Source organism: Lasioglossum baleicum, chromosome 5 (assembly GCF_051020765.1).
Source record: "Lasioglossum baleicum chromosome 5, iyLasBale1, whole genome shotgun sequence".
Taxonomy (NCBI): domain Eukaryota; kingdom Metazoa; phylum Arthropoda; class Insecta; order Hymenoptera; family Halictidae; genus Lasioglossum; species Lasioglossum baleicum.
The window spans coordinates 6,168,599-6,188,572 of NC_134933.1; the positions used below are offsets into that span (position 1 = coordinate 6,168,599).

General features: G+C 41.6%; 1 protein-coding gene across 4 annotated transcripts in view; it reads right to left on the reverse strand.

The window, feature by feature from the left end:
* Positions 1-19,974, reverse strand: part of Nolo (ADAMTS-like no long nerve cord) — a 295,981-nt gene that overhangs the window by 193,983 nt on the left and 82,024 nt on the right. For all 4 annotated transcript variants that reach the window (XM_076423268.1, XM_076423270.1, XM_076423269.1 and 1 more), the window contains exon 2: positions 2,637-2,684. In XM_076423268.1, coding sequence (XP_076279383.1) covers positions 2,637-2,684 — 48 coding nt within the window. The remainder of the gene's footprint in view (positions 1-2,636; positions 2,685-19,974) is intronic.

Here is a 19,974-nt window from a genome sequence, read left to right on the forward strand (position 1 = left end):
GGGATTACTGCACCTCAAGTTTAAAATATCACAATGTTAAAATTATTCATGTCTGACTGAATGTTTGCAAGAAAATTTGAAACCACGCAGAAGAAAATTTTATGGAATTTTAAGGGATTACTGCACCTCAATTTTAAAATATCACAACGTGAAAATTATTAATACCTGACTGAATGTTTGCAAGAAAATTTTAAACCTCGCAGAAGAAAATTTTATGGAATTTTAAGGGATTACTGCACCTCACTTTTAAAATATCACAACGTGAAAATTATTAATGCCTGACTGAATGTTTGCAAGAAAATTTGAAACTACGCGGAAAAAATTTTGTGGAATTTTAAGTGATTACTTCAACTCAATTTGAAAATATCACAAAGTTAAAATGATTAATGTCTGACTGAATCCTTGCAAGAAAATTTGAAACCACGTTAAAACGTTAAAATTAATTTTAAAATATTTTTCGGAAAATATATATATATTTGAAAGAAAAGAAATGTTTTTGATTAATGGGTTCATTGTCCAGTGAATCGTAAACTCATGCATCGTAAAGATGCACGCGTTATGCACTCGACGAGCTTATATACATCGTTTAACTTCGCCGAAACTCCAAAAAAGAGTTCTCCCCGTCGAATAAACGAGGCCGAAAGTTTCGAGCGGCGGCGTACACGGAAAGTTTTGGAAACATCCTCAATAATTTACACGAGAGGTGACGAATTTATTCGTCGGACAGAAAGTTCACGGTTCGTCCGTTCTGTGTGTGCACCCCCCCCCCCCCGGCAAATTTTCCGAGGGTGTTCGAACGCGAGCCAACACCTCGCAGCGCCAATTGTGCTCATTAATCCTGGCAGGAGAAGCAGGTGACGCTGCGTTTTCCAATTTCTCATCGAATCTTCCTCGCTCTCATGAATCTAATTAGCAGGAAGCAAATTGGCAAACGCAAAGACGTTCCTGAGGCCTGGCATACGGTAATAATTCAATAGACAAAGAGAATTTTGATGAGCCTTTGTTGTCGCGAATTTACGAGAAATGCTACTCTATCCCTGTTGACTCTTATGAAAATTTACAAGCTCTCTATTGGGAAATTCGTTTCATACATGCTCGTAACCAATGGTGTAATACTGTATCTAGAAATTGACAATCTACGTATTTTTTTATACAATCTTTTACACGACTTTCGCTGAAATCTGTTGCACTCTGAGGTTAAATAAAATCGGAATTTACGGTGTCCTTCCTGTACATTACAATAAAATTATAAAACAATTTTTCCCTTTAACCAAACGACTTTCATAATCTAAATGAAACCAGAAAAAAATCCGAATTTGACAATTTGTTGAATATGTGTAAGAAGATCAAATAAGAAAATAAAAATTCACTTAAAGAACGTCAACCTGAGAAAATAAGCAAGGTTTCACGACAGTAAATAATGACCTACACAAAAGGTCGCTCATCTAACCACTCGTCCCGCAAACGTGTAAACTTTCCTGCGAACAAACAATTCCGCCCGCAGGAGCGTTAAAAATGACGCGAGATAAATTTCTAGGGGGTGGGTCTTAAGTTCGAATTTGTCAGGAGAACTCGTATATCCCCCCGTTTTATTTCCGCATTGTCGCGCGTACGATCGCTGTAAATTCGTTGATATTTACGAGGCGGTGTCCACTCCGTAAACCAGGCATCGATTTTCGAAAATTATGCCCCGCCCAGCGAAGGGGACACGGTCTTCCAGTCAGCACTTCGAGGTCTCGCAAAGGGTGGAAAAGGGTGGGAAGGGGTGGCAGAGGGTGGATGGATGGTTGGTCGTGGGTATCGACGAGATTATTGTGAATCGTCGGGCGTCGAGTGGCGCGCGTGTATCTCGAGGACGATTCCTCCTGTCGCCGCTGCCGCGTTTATGGAATCCTCCCCCGCAACCACATAGACAATACAGATGAGTCCTGGCGCCACGGCGTCTACTCTCTGATGGTATTATTCTGTCAGACCGGGACGCCAGTCATCGGATGAGCGCGGCATTAATTGACCAGAATTTTGAATTTGATCGATCGAGCTTTGCTCGGTCACCGAAAAGGATCACGCCATTTTAACACTAATCCTACCGCCATCGGTCACACAAATGGCAGACTTTTTGCACTTTAGACTACAATTATTAAATTCGTAAAACTCTCCCCACGCGAAAAATGATTGAATTCATTTGTGTTAAAATTTAAATATACATTCGACATTGTCATTTCTATAATTTATTAACAATCTCAAATATTACTGTGACTGATTGCTTCAGATAGAATTGTCTACGTGAGAAACTTGTTCATACAGTGGAGAATTCGGATAATCGCGACTCCTCTGGAATAGAGAAAACTAGGTTCCCAACACTTCTTGACTCAATTCTGAATTAGCTACTTGAAGTTCATTCAGTCACTTCAGTTTTATCCTTCGTTATGTCTAGCTTTCCTTTTATCTTCCGACAAGAAGTGGCTGCTGGAATATATTATGCAGCCACTTAGGTTACCTATGCTCGACGTCCCACGATAGGAATATGTAAACTGATTCCGTGATGTAAAATAGTAAAAGTCTTTTTAAAAAAGCACTGATATACCATACTTTATCGACGAATCGATTCTTTTTCAAGAGAAAAGATAAATACTCACCCCAATAAAAAATATCGCGGGAGCTCCTCTACATCCCTTGCAGCTTCCCTGAAACAAACAATCGTATCGTAAATGACTAGTTCCGTATCTTCATCTTGTATAATAATGCTAAATTAATAACTTTGAATCGAAGAAATCCGAATGGCTACGGCAATGGTTATCGTGTTAATATTTTCCTTTTCCGTGAACAAACATCCGGCACCACGGTTTTCTCTGTCGGGCACGGATAACTGGGTCACAGTAGCGCGAAAATCGCAGGACTCTTAAGTTCGCCGTTTTACGGTCAGCAACCAATTTTTCCGAAAACCCGATAAACACGCTGAAGCAGCAAACATCCGAGCGAGAAAGGGGCGTCGTTGCAACCCTCCGGAGGGCAGAGGGCGGGAAAATTCTTGAAGATTAATGACGGAGGACATGGCACCACCATGGCCGAGGGAATTTTGAGTCGAGAAGAGAGAGGAGAGGTTTGGAAAAGGCGAGGCTGCGCGGATAGGCATCGGCCTAAGGAGAGCTGCGCCCCCGCCCTCATTTGAATAAGACGGCAGTTAGTTGTGTTTACGGTGTACAGCGGCTGACAAACGATTACAAATTGTCCCTCTGACAAATCGCCGGACATTACTCGTGCACTTTTGGCGCGGCCTGCTACCGCCCGCCTCGCTGACTCCGACGCCCACGCGACTCCGATGCCACCGAGCGATACTAATTGCGACGCTACGTGAACATTTTTGTCTACCGTCTGCCGCGGACAATTCGGAGATAGCTCAAAGTGCCGCGCAATTACGGTCGAGCATCCCCTGTCAAAGTTCTTCCTCATCCTTCGAGTAAAATGGTACCACCTTCAGATTTTAACCCTTAGCACTCGAATGGCGATTCTGAGGCGCCACTAAAAGTTGTTGTACCATTATTCAAAATATTGTTTACGTTATTAAAAATTAATAATTATTAAACATCTAGGTATTGTATGGGGTATTCGCCAATTTCATACCCATCAAATTTAACAAATCATAGAGAATGGAAATATTATTATGAAAATATTCTTGGTTGGAAGAAATGTTTCATTTTCGAGTTAAAATATCTCCGAGAGCAAAGGGTTAAAACTCTGAAACCACTTTCAAACGGTCCTGTGTGCAATTAGTCATTTAGGGGAATTTTCATCTTGCACTGACGTGTTGTATTCCTTTTAATGACGATACTTCGAAGAGTGTTCAAGAGTTTTCTCCGAGTGCAGTTTCCTATTATGGAAGCGAAATGGTACCAGCTTCAGATTTTAGGAATCCGAAACCATTTGAAATGGTTACGTGTATAACTAACCACGAATTTCCATTTTACACTAACGTTGTTGTCTTCTTATTACGGAGGACACTCGAAAATTGCTACACATTCCATTTTCTGAGGGTAGATTATCATCCAAGAAGGTTATTTCTTCCATGATCCAGGAATTAAAAAATAAAATTTCCACTCGTCTAAAATGAATGATACACTGGTTCACAGAAGTTATCCAGAAGAATATCTCCTAAATTAATAAGAAAATTATTAACTTTTTAAAATTTAAATGATACTAAATTTATTTTCAATTACTGATCCTGCTACTAATAATTTCTTATCTTTAAGTGTAATTACGGTGGAGCATCCCCTGTCAAAGTTCTACCTCATCTTTGGAGTAAAATGGTACCAACTTCAGATTTTAGGACTCTCAAACCCCCTTCGAACGTTCCTGTTTGCAGAGGACACTTCGAAAATTGCTACACATTTCATTTTCTCAGGATAGAATATCATCCAAGAAGGTAATTTCTTGCTCTAGGAGAATTCCTAGGGAATTCCTCTTCCTACAGGAAAATTCCCACTCGTCTAAGATGAATGACACACTGGTTCACAGAAGTTTTCTAAGGAAACCGAATTCGTAACTTGATTTTAGATCCAGTTGAATCGCCTTCTGTACCGGAAGCCAAGAAGTTCCAATTACACCGGAAAAATTGCTAGAAAAAATCAAATTTCCATTCGTCTCGGATGTACGATACAGTAGTCGACAAAAGTCTTTGTCCAAGGAAAAAGAATTTCTAACTCGACTTTACCAGCAGCTCGAGGGTTGTTACTCGTCGGCAGCGTGCATAATTACCCGATTCTTCATGCGGAGCGTGACAGATTCGGTCGGTTCTGATTGGCCTTGATTACGAGTGGTTGTATTACGTCTTTCGGGCGTATCTTTTCATCGTCGCGAGCACGGGAACGTGTTCTCGGTTTCGAATGCGCGACGAGTGCCACTCGACGGCACGAAAAGCGCGCGCGAGTAATGCCGGTCGCATGAATAGTCCGCGTCCCGGTATCGCAACGTATCTATCATGCTCCCGGCGGAACGTAAAAAGGGGATCCGACGGGGCCCCGCGGTGAATCGTTGCACGAAAATTTGTCTGCCTCACGTGGATTCCTATGTTAATGGAAGATAAATGGTATTGCGCGATGCACCGGAATGCAAACTAGCCGGGGACGGGGCCGCGGAGCCCTTGGAGAAGATTGATATACTACTCCGTGAACTTTCATAAATATCCTGGAAATATTTGATACCCAGATTTAAGACATTTATGATTCCTCCGCAGACGGATACACTTATCGCTAATGAGATCGCTCGGAGATTTTAAACATTGATTTTATTATATAGTTAGTTATAGCTAATTATATAATTAGCAGCAGGGACCGCTGTAGGGGCGGGCAACCCGGACATTTGTCCGGGGCGCCAAAATTTAGCGGCATCATTTTGGCTGCAAGTGTGATAAAAATGTGTTATATACCCAATTAATAGAAAATTTGATTTTATCAAAATAAAATGATTCGATTTTTATTGAAAATAAAAATGATGTACGTTTATTTAAAAAATATATACAGGGTGGTCCATTTATCTCGAGACAGTCAATTATTACGGAAACCAGCAGGAATATGAAAAAATTTTTTCTATAAAATATTCTTCATATGAAGGGCACATTTAATGGCGCTATGCACATTTTTCCATAACGGCCCTTTAAGGTCAGATAAAGGGCAACTTCATTTTTTCAAATGGAAACCCATATTTTTTATTTCATATTTTTATTCTACACCGAAAAATAATAATATTTCGTATATTTAATATAAAACGTTTTTTCATATTCCTGCTGGACCACCCTGTATATATTCTTAAGGGGGGGGGGGGGCAATTTGTCTTTTTCGCTGGGGCGACGTAACCGCTAGAACGGGCGTTGTTAGCAGACTGCAGCTGTCTATGCAAAATAAAAATTGTCTGCATCTATTGCACAACATCTTCTCTCTTTGATAATTTCCAGCTGTTGGAAATTTTTCCCATAAATGCACGCCATTCGCTATTCCGATAGCAGTTTTACAAATCATTTCAGCTAGATCTATGAAACAGTCCGATTATATATCGACGCGTTACGTTTCCGTGTATCAGTTACCGCAATTCAATGCCGGGTTTGTTAACGACAGTCAGCAATCTAGATAACCGAAGTATCCCAACAATATTGCAGTATTGAATCGAATCGATGCAAATGGGAACGGGAACATGTTGCGATATGGTGGACATATCTGCACGAGAGAAAACATTACCTGTATCCGCGTGTACAGGCAATTAGAATCGCAGATGCACGGATCGCAAACATTGTCAGTCGAATGATATTTTATTAATCAACAGTAATTAACTATCGCTGCGCTCTAACTGATCATCAAGGCACATTCACGTCAACTGTCTAGCAGAAAATGATGTTCCGGTCAGGAAGCAGTTTATTAATAGGCATGGAACCTGAATTCTGTAAACAGTCGGCTAACTGAGCTGTGCATTCGCTTACTATGACAGCAGAATCATAGTTTACATTCAATCTACGATTCTACGTTCAATACTTATTGTTAGTTAACAAGAATACAGTTTTGGTTGGAACAATGCCAAGACGATCGTTACAAGCGATGTATCAGTTTTCAGAAATGAATTTCAAAAGTGTTCAATTCTCACTAGACTCGAAAAGGATTTCAATCCCAACCCAAAGTTAGCGCTGTCCCAGTTTCACTCGAACCAGTGATCTCTCAAGACTCGATGAAACATCGTCCTCATGTTGCAGCGTAATCCCCTGTCCCCATAAATATGCACACAAACCTGTCCGTTAAAAAACGCACACACGGACACGTAGATTTGTCTAGCGAGAGAGAGAGAGAGAGAGCTTGTATTCATGGTTTTCATAGAGACTGACCGGATGGTTCTTCACAGGCCACGCCGTCTCGTCAGCATATAATAGAGCCTTCCCGACGATGGCTCCTTTAAAGAACACGCTTGCGGCCAGCATCATCGACTTTGCCCAAGCTCCGACGCCTATCAGATGATGTAACCGAGCCAGCTTCCAGCAAACCACCCCCCGCCCACGCGTCTCTGCGTCCGAGCGGTCTTTTAGGCGCCACAACGGCTACCCTTCGCTAGAGCCAGCCAGCGTCCTCCACGTGGGTCGATAACCACGCGACTCGCCGCCGGGACGCGGCAGTGTGCTCGCGGAAATTTCCAAAGTTTTCGATCCGAAAGTCGCATTCTTGACTCGTACGAAAAGCTAAAACGAAAATCCCTGAATTTTAAGTTTTGAAGCACGTCTGCCTCCTTTATTCCAGTAGCATTATCCTCTTTCAGGGGAAGAGTGGGCATGGGTCACGCGAATTTAAGCATTTCAGTGAAATTTAATCGAACGCTACTGTATCATCCCCTGTATCTTGCTAAATTACGCGGACCCGTTCATCCGGCGACCAGCTGAAAAGACCAGTTTTGCGTACTCTCGCCGGTCGGACGCTATTACCCGGCGAAAGTGGGTCGGCCGACGGTGAATGCACATTGCACGCTGCAGACCTGCACCGGAATCGATTAATGGGCCATAGTTTTTGCTCCCGGGAGCCGGTGATCATTCGTGGATCCCCACGATAGCCATCAGGATTGTTGCCTCGAGCTGGAGTTCCGGCCGTGAGGGTGCTGTTCCGAAAGTTTCGACGCCGGGGACACCCACGTTGGTTTATTGTCGGCGAAGGGCTCGAAATTTGACGCCACCGAGGATCCCTTTTTGCTCGCGGACTTTTCGCTGAATTACTCAGTCGACGCGAAGAATACTGTGTGCTCCAGCTGGAGACCAAGTTTTGGCCTAGTTCCCTTTCTGCTGCGAGTCTCTCGATGTTCTTTTTCGAGTCTTTGTAGCTGACTGTTATGGAATTGTTGGAGGTGTGTTTGCTAGAAAATGGTCAATCATTGCAAAAATTGTCTGCGTTAATTGTGAGATACTGGAGAAAGAGGATTCTAGATTTCCATTTATTTCTGTTTCTGTCGCAGCGAAACATTTGACGTTTCATTTTTTTTTTGCAAGGACATTTTTCGAGATTTGCAAGCGCTGCGACCCGAGGCTTGTAGTTTTCTACTCGAAATGTGGCCGGTGCGCGCAACTAGAGCATAAAAACGACCATAACTCTGTATCAATGTCCAGTGGGGCACTGTATTTATATGAATTTTTGTTTCATTGTTTTTGCGTTCCACGTGCGCAGTTGATGTGTGTCGCGCACGTTGCGGAACATGCGTATAACATTCTTGATTGCTGTCTCCCTGCAAGATGCACGTTTGTTATTTAAAACATTCCGAAGTAGGGGAGCAAATAGAATCCATAATAAATGAATAGACATGTTAACTGTTTATTCGCAAGTGTAATTAATAGACGACGGATCTTCGTGGAAAATAAAAAATGTTCTGCATATGTAGATTGTGAGAGATCGGTTATAAATTAGGGTTGCCAGAAATGTTTTATCCAAATATAGAAGAAGTAGTGAAAACTGCAATTATGTATATATGAGATAGGCTCAAAATATAGGAGTTCAAGAAAAAGAGGTACACAGCACATTTTAAATTTTTTTATTCAAAGATTTTTGGAAATTCCTATAGGTACGTAAAGATCAAGTTCAAATATAGAAGATCTGGCAACCCTAGTTATAATGCCGAACGATTTGCTCTCGCTTGAAAATGTTGAATCCTCCGCTAACGTGAAAAATAATTGCTCTGCCAGACTTCCGGGGCTGTCTTTGATTACCTCGAGGAATAAGCGATGCTGAAGAATGCGTTCCGAGGAGGGCCCTAAATTACAGAAATGCTTAATGCGCGCCACAGCTTATCTCCTGTCCCGAGTTCAACGATGTACGACCGAGCAAGTGAGCCGTGATTTACAGTTTAATTCAGCTAGGCACTGGATTAAACCAGCGTCTTTCAAGAGAGACCGAACAGTCGGATTTATTGCGTTTTTTTTCGACAGCTAGCTAAAAAGAGTACGCAGAGGGAGAGAGAAACTTGGACAAAGATCATTCCTTCGGCCTCTAACTCCTGATACGGCAAAACTGGAGCAAACTATGACGGGATCGAAGTGAGCTGCCGCAGAATATTGTCCATCAGTTATTTAAAGAATTTGTTCAAAGGAAAATACACCTGCTGGATATGATATTACAAAATACTTCAAGTTCTTCGCCGAGGAAGAAATTTCGCCCGACAGGATATTTACATGCGACTCAATTACGCTCCCGAGGAATTCCAAACACGGATCTTATGCGATATTGTGCCCGAAATCTTTCGCGAACGAGAGAGATCCGGGAAACAACAGGGGCAAAGTCAATACGAAGCATATTGTTCGCGGGAAACAATTTTTCATTAATATGAACGCTCCGGATGAAAATTGGACACTGGGAAATATGAAGGACTAATATTTCTCAAGGTTGGAAGATCGATAACTAATCAACTTTGTGGGTATTTTTGTAAAAATTAATTTAAATATTAAACTAAATATCTCCTTTATTTTTAATGGCACAAAAGAAAATATTTATGGCATAATTTAAATGGTATCGAAGGACGAATATCATAGAAGAACAATCTTTTATTGTCCGGTTTTTTTTCATAGTTTTTTCAAGCTCATCGTTATTTTTTATCGGGAAAACTTATTTCTTTTATTCCATCTTGTTAATGATTTAAGCATATTCACATGTATTTTAATATAAGATAATATAGCATGTAAGATGGAATAAAAAAAAAATTTACCCGATAAAAAATAACGATGACCTTGAAAAAATAACCGGACAAAAATTGGTTCTTCTATGATATTGTCCATACTCTTCAAATTTACATAGTACCTCGGATTGGAAATAATTATGCAATTTCTCTAAAGATGTTTAAACCTATCAAGACTATTTCAATTTTTGAATGATCAATTTCTTGAACGATTTCTTTTTTCATTGAAGAATTACGAAGGTTCAAGCTGAACGACATTTCACGAGCTAATAATAAAGCGGACGAGAACATCGACGGGCAAATATTCCGCCGTTATTTTCGCTCTCGGCGAAGGGAAAATGGGCCACGGTTCTGCAACGTGACCGTTAATGGATTTCCTATCAAAATTTTGGAACTAATTCAATCGCCGATGCATACTCGGACGCGGAACAAAGCTCGCGTGGCCGCGCGGATAATACACGTACGAGGATCCGCGAAGATGGTAGCCGTTTTTCGCCCCCATTTCACACGGTTTGCCCGATTACTCGGAATTGAATTCATTCTGTAAATTCTGTTCCATTAAACTTTTTTTTCGCCGCGCCACGCCGCCGCGCGCTCACTGAATTTCGAAGCTTACCCTGCCCCGCTAACTGGTCCAGCAATTTATATGTAATCATCTCGCCGCTAACGGATTCGTTTAAAATCAATCGCAGTCGTGTACGGATTTTATCGTTGCTAAATATAAAAGTAACAAAAACATCGGCGAACGAGATTTATTGGCAGATTAACGTTTTTACAGCGAATCGTACGTGCACATTTTTTGACGAACGCCACCAGAGCTTTTCTACGATTTACGTTCGTGGAGAAATGCATTTTTAAATAAGAGAAAAATGCGTCTTCTTTAAACAAGTTTTGGATCACGAAAGTGTTTTTAATCGTTCCATTTCTTAAGAGCTTGTTAATTGTACTGTACCCATTTCCATTGGTAAATTTTAGGTAATTTATTAAGGATAGAGAAAAGATACTTTATTAAACATGCTATGAGATAGCTGGAAATTAACATGTCGTATACTTGACTGTTGTTTGTAAAGTATTAAATGCAAGACTAATGTTATGTAAGGATATTAATTTTATGTTTAAATAACAGTGGCGTCAATTGCCATTTACATGGTACTCATGTTAATCGTATGTTAAAATTTTTGACGACTGAAAAATTATCCCCCAGAAATAAATGATTTTGTGAAAATAAATGAAGAGAGATAGGGGCGCAGTTGCATGCATTAAAAAGCTTTCATTGAAGTCTGGCAAATTGACAGTCCCCGTGCAATGGAACATTACCACCTCGTTTATTAATTTCCATGTTTGCCGAACATCGATGATATTTCAGCTGATTAATTACCGGTTTCGACGCGTGACGCCCAGCCTAATTGACTCGCGTCGACAAGCAGCCCGGCGATCGCCGAAGGAAAGTGCGAATTTGTTGAAAAACATGATTAATCAATAGCGTGTTATTAATTACTCGTTGCCAGAGACGTGCATGCGAGCGAGACCGCGCGTGCGTTCTGTAGAATCGATTCGCGTGCACGCGGATTACGTGCTACTCGCCTAACAATAATAAGGAATTTCCCTGGAACATAGAAGTAACCCATAATCCCTCCAAAAACTAATTAACAGGATGCTTTATGTAGAAGATTTCGCGAAACAAGAAGTAAGACATCCCCAAGAAGGTTTTCTGGTAATTATTTAGAAGTTTTTAGATTCTCAAACGATTCTTCGATATCTTAAAAATTCTTGATTTTACAGAGGTGTAAAAAAACGTGTCAACCTTTTACCATTAAATTGTAAGACTAGAACCGACAAACCGATAGAAATGAGTTTTTGAGAGCATATAGTGAAAACATAAGAGTATCCATTCAAAATGTTATTATTTGAAAATTGTTTCAAACAAATGCCGTGTTTTCATCGCGGGCCACTTTTAACAAAATTGAAAAAAATGGGGATATAGTTCCAAGTGTCCCCTTTACGGACCTCTTTTTAAAAAGATGGACATTTGAAAATTGACGGTCGAAGAACACAGTGGACTGGATCGTAACATTTTACTATAACTCTTCAACCATAAGAGATATCCGGATGCACTAGCATTCATTAAAAAAGTATTCCTGCCTAGTGATAATCATCGTAATAAATATATTTGTTGTAATAATTTTTTAATTAACTCTTTAATTCTCTTGTTGTCTTAAAAAAATTGTTCATTTGTTATTTATTTAGTAATTTTACAGATAATTTAAATCACCGATATCTTTGGTCATAAATTTGTCTGTATTTCTTGAAATATTCATAATATGAAGAATAAATGTTGAGTAGAAATGAATAAATTTTTGGAAAATAGATACTTTTATGTTTTCACTATAAGCTCAATGGCAGCAGTTGCCTTTCATCGAAAATTGCATCGCGAACTTCGAGGACCAAGATTAGACTGTATCGCGAATAGAAGGTCGCGGATCGATCGCGTGTAATCGACGCACAGGTCCGTGTCCGTAATGATCCAGGTAATTGAGAGTCGTGCGTCCATCGGCTGATGAATGGGTTACAAGAAACGCCAAGCTAAATGTTTTCCAGCGGCGCGAGCGTAATTACAAGTACGCCTGGTAGTATCGGTGGAACGCGGGTAGGCGATGATTACCAGTAATACCCGCGACCGTTCAATTGGATTCCCTTTAGTCACGCGGCAACGACGAGCCGAATTGTTCCGAAATATGATTGATGTTTCGCGATGTCTAACCCTGTTGTGACGGCGTACAATGTCGATGAATTATTTTAATGCCGGCAGAGAAGCCGAGGCTCGGGGAAAATGTAATTGAATGACGAGCGGATTTAGCGGGGGACAAACTGACAAGATTTCACGTCCCCTCTCGTAACGACTGCCCTAGCCCTGCCATTGCCAATATTGCCAATTTAATTATACCGTTTCACTTAGCTTTCCCTAGGATGAATGCTCTGCCCTAAATGCTTTGTGTCTGTGCTGAACGTTCTGTTCTTGATCACATGTGAAAAATAAGTGTTTCATTTATTCTTAGTATTTTTTGAAATTAGGAGACCGCGATATTTTAGATCACGCACAGAATTACAGTACTATGAAGAATTCAAGAATTGAGAATCAAATCAGTGATGAAGAATTAAAACGAAGAAGTTCATTGTAAAATTATAAAATTGTGAGAGTGTAAATTTGTGAGATTGTAAAATTGTGAGAGTGAAAAATTGTGAAATTGTAAAATTGTGAGAGTGAAAAAATTGTGAGATTGTAAAATTGTGAGATTTGTAAAATTATGAGAGTGAAAAAATTGTGAGTTTGTAAAATTGTGAGAGTGAAAAAATTGAGATTGTAAAATTGTGAAAGTGTAAAATTGTGAGATTGTAAAATTATGAGAGTGAAAAAATTGTGAGTTTGTAAAATTGTGAGATTTGTAAAATTATGAGAGTGAAAAAATTGTGAGTTTGTAAAATTGTGAGAGTGAAAAAATTGAGATTGTAAAATTGTGAAAGTGTAAAATTGTGAGATTGTAAAATTATGAGAGTGAAAAAATTGTGAGTTTGTAAAATTGTGAGAGTGAAAAAATTGAGATTGTAAAATTGTGAGAGTGAAAAAATTGTGAGATTGTAAAATTGTGAGATTTGTAAAATTATGAGAGTGAAAAAATTGTGAGTTTGTAAAATTGTGAGAGTGAAAAAATTGAGATTGTAAAATTGTGAAAGTGTAAAATTGTGAGATTGTAAAATTATGAGAGTGAAAAAATTGTGAGTTTGTAAAATTGTGAGAGTGAAAAAATTGAGATTGTAAAATTGTGAGAGTGAAAAAATTGTGAGATTGTAAAATTGTGAGATTTGTAAAATTATGAGAGTGAAAAAATTGTGAGTTTGTAAAATTGTGAGAGTGAAAAAATTGAGATTGTAAAATTGTGAGATTGTAAAATTTTGAGAGTGTAGAATCGAAAAATTGTAAAATATTGTAGTAAAATTGTGAAATTATGTCGCATCATTTTTGGGGCGTGTTATGCTCGTTCCCAGGAATTCGCAGTTCCAGCCACCTCCCATTCAGAGAAAAGCCGACGGCAACGACAACGCACGTGGGATTAATCGAGTGCTAATCTGCATGAAGCGAATTCATTTCATTAGCAGGTCTAATTGACGAGCAGAAGGTCGCGCGAGTATCAATGCACGCTAGACACGCTCTCCCGACGCAATTACCGCGTGCGACACTTTTATCCGTGACTAATTACGCGTGACGTACAATACATACCCGCAACCACGCATTCATTCGCTTCGAGTAACTGGAACACTCTCTTTTCTGTGAACCATTTGGATAGAATCTCGAAAATGACGCAGCTAAAAGCAGGCGATAAATAATTCGAGGATGAGTGTACTTTAGTACTAGCCCTTTGGTGAAGGGCTACCTGTGGAGCGAGAGCTTCTGGAATGGAATGCCATAAACTTTGGGAAACGATTATCGTCACTCTGGTTCGGTAGTTATCGGCTGTAAATGTTAGATCGACTTTTGGGTGACGAGTAAAGGATAAGAAACTGAAGGAATGTCCATTTTCATTGAAATTACAAATTATATTGTGAAATAAACTTGTTGTTGTGAGAATTGTATTATTTCATTACAAAATTGAACATTGCATCTGTTCGTCGACCGAGATTGAAACGTGGAAAAGAATGAAAAGCGACGAAGGTAGAAGGTAAAACCTATTTTAGACAAACAGGTTTCGCCTCGTAGGAGGATCGTTTCCAGCAGAACAGTTTAACTGGCGTGACTCGGTGGCAATGAATGTTCGACACAGGATGCGACGAAAAGTTGTAGTAGCTAGGACGAGCGAGAAAGAGAGATCGAGAGGTTGGCTCGATCTCTCGGGGTGGCTTGATAACGAGCGAGGGTAAAGGTATCGAAAAAATCGAGTTAAAAGTTTGCAAAAGCTGGCGGGACAGAAGGGTAGCCCGGCTTTTAATAAAGACTTTACGGCGAAGAAATCCCAAAGAATAATATCGGTAAAGTAACCGTGAGAGGGATGAAAGAGGGTGAGCAAACGAGAGAGAACGAAGAGAGACGAAGAGAGAGGGAGAGAAAAAGAGAGAGAGGAAAATCGTCAGACTACCGCGGCATAGTCGACCACGCTCGATATCCTCTATTTTTCCTTTCCGGAATTATCGATCGTTTCGTCGGTCGGTCCGGTGCAGCGAAATCACGTTACCGGCGAGAAGCTTCGCCAGGTTACGAGATAAAAACCGTTTCGGACCGTTTAGCGGCCGTTTCGAGAGTGGAAAACGCTGTTTTTAGAAGGAAAGGATCGACACGAAGGCGATCGTGCGTTCGAGACCGCGCGGCTGACTATGCCCACGCCCGTGAAAAGTCACGGCACGCTCGTAAAATTGTGTTTGAATTGTTTTAAGCCGAGCGACACGAACGTTCTCGTGTTTTCTTTTCCCGTGTTAGGAACGCCGGCAATCCTCTCCGCGCGGCTCGATCATTCGACGCGACGCCTCTGGACACATCCCTCTTCACGCGTCCATTCTTGTTTTAACGCTTAAACTGTCTGACGAGTCGGGAAGATTGGCTCTGTACTTCCGTATAAATCCAGACAAACAAGTTGTAAAAAGCAGCCATTACCACTTTCTCCACGATTTCAGAAAATTGCAACTGTCTACAAATTTCTACTCGTCATCTTACTAGATTCTAACATTCTAACACCTTATTAAGCTGTCTAAAGTTATTTTATTGATCTTATATGAAGAGAAAATTGTTCACCTTCGTTACATTTCGGAAACAAGGTTTCGGAATCAGCTGCGGCAGGGTCAATCTTTTTGTCCGAGACTACAAACATGGAGAACTCGTGCCAAGACATGGTGCAAGGTGTCCGAAGAACCCGATAGAGGAAGGGAGAACGAGATAGAAGGGCAAGGGCGGAAGGGGGATGAAAAAGAAAGGAGGAACGAGGGAAAAGTTGGACGACCGGACGGCCGGCTTGCCAAATGGTGTTTAGTATTCCGTGGGACGATCGGACTTCGCGAGTACCTGCAAGCGGCCGTACTGTGACGGAAGTGCCAAATACTCTTCCGCGGCGGAAGCGACGTAAGAAGAGAAACGGTGGCGGTGCCTAACTTGAAAATAGGCAATGGGATGTGACCAGCAGTTTTAAAGCCGCGCTGAATTAAGCTTGCTAAACGAATGATTTAGGTGGCTGCCAGACTCTGTGGAGCACCTCGCGAAACTCGGGATTAAATTAACTGATCCTCGGCCAGCGGGCCATTCAGCGGGGGTGCGCGGGGGTGGAGAACAGGCCGGCCGAAGTGTCCGGAAACTTGGTTAACGGTCGAGGAACCGGTCCGCGATATCGATCCATACCTGCATGAGGAAAACCAATCTCCATATTCATACGCGCCGGATGACACACTTGTGAATCGTCGGATAAACTCGTCCTGGAACACCCACACTCCAACAACTCCTCCGAATTAGCGGAGGTGGAGGTGCGTGTAATGAGATGGTAAGTGCTCGCGAAGTTACAGGTCCCTGTAATTCGACCCTGCGTTTTGTGGACGCCGCAACACTCATATCGGGGGCCTGCGCTTGGCAGAATTTAAGGGATGCTCTCTGTGAAGAGTTCATTGAACAATGTTGGGGCGACCTACGGAAATTGGAAGAGTCAGAGCTCTGAAGCCGAAGTGATAGAGATCGTTTTGGAGAGTATAATGCATTTACAAATTAATTTGTGCACCTTTTGTAGGATATTGCAGATTCTTATAGATCGCGCAGGTGGTTTGCGAGAAGCTGTGCATCGGCGACGAAGTGGAGGGTTCAAGTTCGAGACAAACAGGCCAATGAATAAAGAGACGCAGAGCTCTGGTGAAGGAAGAAGCAAGAGGAAGGATCGAAAGAAGTCGGGAGAAAGTTGGGAACACGGAGAAGAGTGGCATCGGTGTCTCTCAGGAGAGATCCTGTCCTACTTGGACTCCGTCGACTGACTCGCAGGTTAGCGAACAAATCCCAGAACGGATCTCTCTGCTTTTAACTATGTCCCAACGCTGATTGCTTGCAAATTGGCTTCCTTTACTGGCGCACCATCTTTCCCGTAGAAGACGAGGAGGAGGAGGAGGACGACGACGACGACGAGGCGATCGTGCCGCGACGCCTTACGATCAAAGTCTGATCTCGATGGTAATTATAGGATCCAGGGTACTTACTTCGGCCAACGAAAGAATCGACAGCCTTTAGAATGAACGTCCGTCTAGGATTTCGATATAATTTATTCGTTTCCGACGTTGCACGATTTTCAGATCCTACGTCATACTCTGGACAATTAGCGATTCGTTCGCTCTGCAGGCCGACATTATCCCCAAAAAACCGTGGGCCATGTTTAAAAGAAAGTGTTAGATGTAAAGTGTGTTTAATATTGTTAAAGAACACTTAAACTTGCTTAGCTTCAGGTAGTAGTATTTTAAAAATGCATTTCCCAGTTGCTTCTCGATCCATTCACATTTTTACTTCTTTCATTACTATTACGCCGATGTAACTATTTTTGACTAAATTGCTTCCTCATTTGTTCACAGATGGTATCATTCGTGAGAGCGGAAATTATTGCTAATATGGAGCAGGATGGAGTTCGCACGAGGGTTTCAGCGGAGCAGGGATGGTGGAAGGTAAAAGGGTTCTGCTTGAGGATGAAATTCGCAGGATTCCCACCGAAATCCACGGAACGGGGATTATCTGGTGGCTCATTAGCAATTGGCTTCACGGCGCAGATCGGAGCAAGATCGGCCAGTGAATTTTTAAGGAGTCCGCTTTAGCGACTGACTCTTCCATAATTATAACTTTCGTCACGTACCAAGGAGGCTGGCGTGCGCCGTATTCTTCGGCAAGTTGTAATTAAACGACGCCGCGGTGACAATCTGCGAGCGGAAGCGTTCTGAATGCAATTAACGTTCCGCTTTAACGAACTTTCGCTACGGGCCAACCGGAAGAACCCACCCGTCGCCACATCGATTCGCCATCGACTTGTTTTCGCCCGCAAAAATCGAGTTACCCGGCTACCATACCCCATGAAAATTCATTCTCTCGACAATTCCGAAACTGTAAAAATATTCTGTCAAACACTTGGCACCCGTGACTTTTCATCAGTTTTGAGGAAAACGAGTATTTTCCATTTTTTTGTTTTGATCAAAAGACCGTTTCAATTTTGATTTTTCCAGTTGGTACGCAGAATATACAGCCTGTTTTTGTTGGTCCGGGGTATACGGAACGGCGGCGAGTTGCATGGCACTTTTTCAAATTCAATTTCACGTTTACACAGCGAGAAAAAAGTCTGTGGACTCGACTGTGCTCCTTGCTGTCCCCGCTTAATTGCAGAATTTATTTTATCGAAGGATTCTGTTGCTTTGCGGTTGATAGCCTCGGGTTGTTTTCGAATTTGATGTTATTTTTAAAATAACAGAATCTTTACCGTATCTGTGCGTTTAAAATATCATTGAAAAACTGTGAAGAGATCAAACAACGACGTGGTTGAGAAATCGTTGGGTTATGGATTCCGGACATTTAGAAAATATGAAATAAAGGCTGGCAGGAAATGTGTTAAGAGCTCGTCGTTCTTATTTAGGAGACGAGTGCAGGGGTTGCACAATTTCCAGTAGAATCGTCCTTTAGTCAGCCAAAGAAAGCCTTTCAATAAGCCGACCGGGCCAAAGGGGATGAGGGACGCAAACCGTGGAGTCGGAGGGCCGTACAAATTTTGTAACCGAGCCAAACTCTTTTAACGGTTCAACGTCCTGTCCCTCCCCCGCACTTTCTCTCCCTCTCGCTCTCCTTTCTTCTCACGTTGGGGACAACGGGGTCCAAGAAACGACAGATTCGAGGTTGCGCGAGGAACCGGAACTCTCCCTCTCCCTCGAAGGAAACTTCAGAGAACCCATGTACCCAGTAGACAAGTTCCTCTTCTCTCCTCTCTCTCTCTCCGATCCTCTCTATCCTTCCGAACTTGTAGAAGATCTTCGACACGGTTAACCACCGTTTTCATTGGCGAATGCGTTCGGATTCGGTAAGCATACACTTAGGCGAACTGCAGTTTTTCTACGAGGGCGATCTCACCCACACCGCGGAAAAGTTCGACCCGTGGATTAGGGGGGGCTGTGCTTCGAGAAGAGGATTCGGTTGACTTGCAATTTAGTTGGTTAGTTAGTTCGAGGATAATTAACCCTTCGTGCCAGGCTCTTGGAGATCCCCGAAGAAACAATGTTTTTGGTGGGAAGGATTGCCGGGGCTGCCGGTGGTAATTATCAATTAGTCGTCGCGCTGCGAAACAGGAATTTGTTTCTCCGGTTACACCTCCGCCATTAAGTATTTAGACGTCTCCTTTGTTTATCCAGCGCATCGTTTGGCTTCTGGCGGACTGCGGATTTTACGGATTGCGACGAAAATAAGTAGGTTTTTTTCGAATTGAAATGGTGGAAAAGTTCAGGTTCGACTTTCTTTAATAATCCCATTCAGCATAGTGTTACAAATTAAGGTGGGCTCCGTTCGGATCGCAGGGAGGGGAAATTGGCGTGCTTGTGGGAAGAAAAGAATGATATAAATATGATATAAATTATATAAATATAAAAGTAACACAAAAACATCGGCGAACGAGATTTATTGGTAGATTAACTGCGTTTTTACAGCGAGTCGTACGTGCACATTTTTTGACGGACGCCACAAGAGCTTTTCTACGACTTACGTTCGTGGAAATTCATTTTTAAACAAGAGAAAAATGCGTCTTCTTTAAACAAGTTTTGGATCACTAGTTAAGCAACGAAAATGTTTTTAATGATCCTTATCGTTCCATTTCATAAGAGCTTGTTAATTATACTACACCCATTTTCTTTTGTAAATCTTAGGTAATTTATTAAGGATAGAAAAAAGATATTTTATTAAACATACTATGAAATAGCTGAAGATTAACATGTCGTATACTTGACTATTGTTTGTAAAGTATTAAATGCAAGGCTATATTCTTAAAGATAAAAAGTGTACGTATATACGGGATTTGAACGGGGTCAGGAGAACGCAATAAAAAATCGATTTTTCGCCGTCCGAGGAGGAGGCAGCGGGTTAAGGTTGGTTCCGCTCGCGAATCCGTTCCCCTAAATCTTCATAGCGGGGAACAAGGCCGCGAAAGGACCGCGATAGACTAGATTCTCGTTGGAATCCTCGTGGAGGGTAGAAAATACGAATCGTTGGCCCTCCGAGGCTCATGAAACACACTCCACGAGCTGCGGCACGGTTCCAGAGCGACGGCG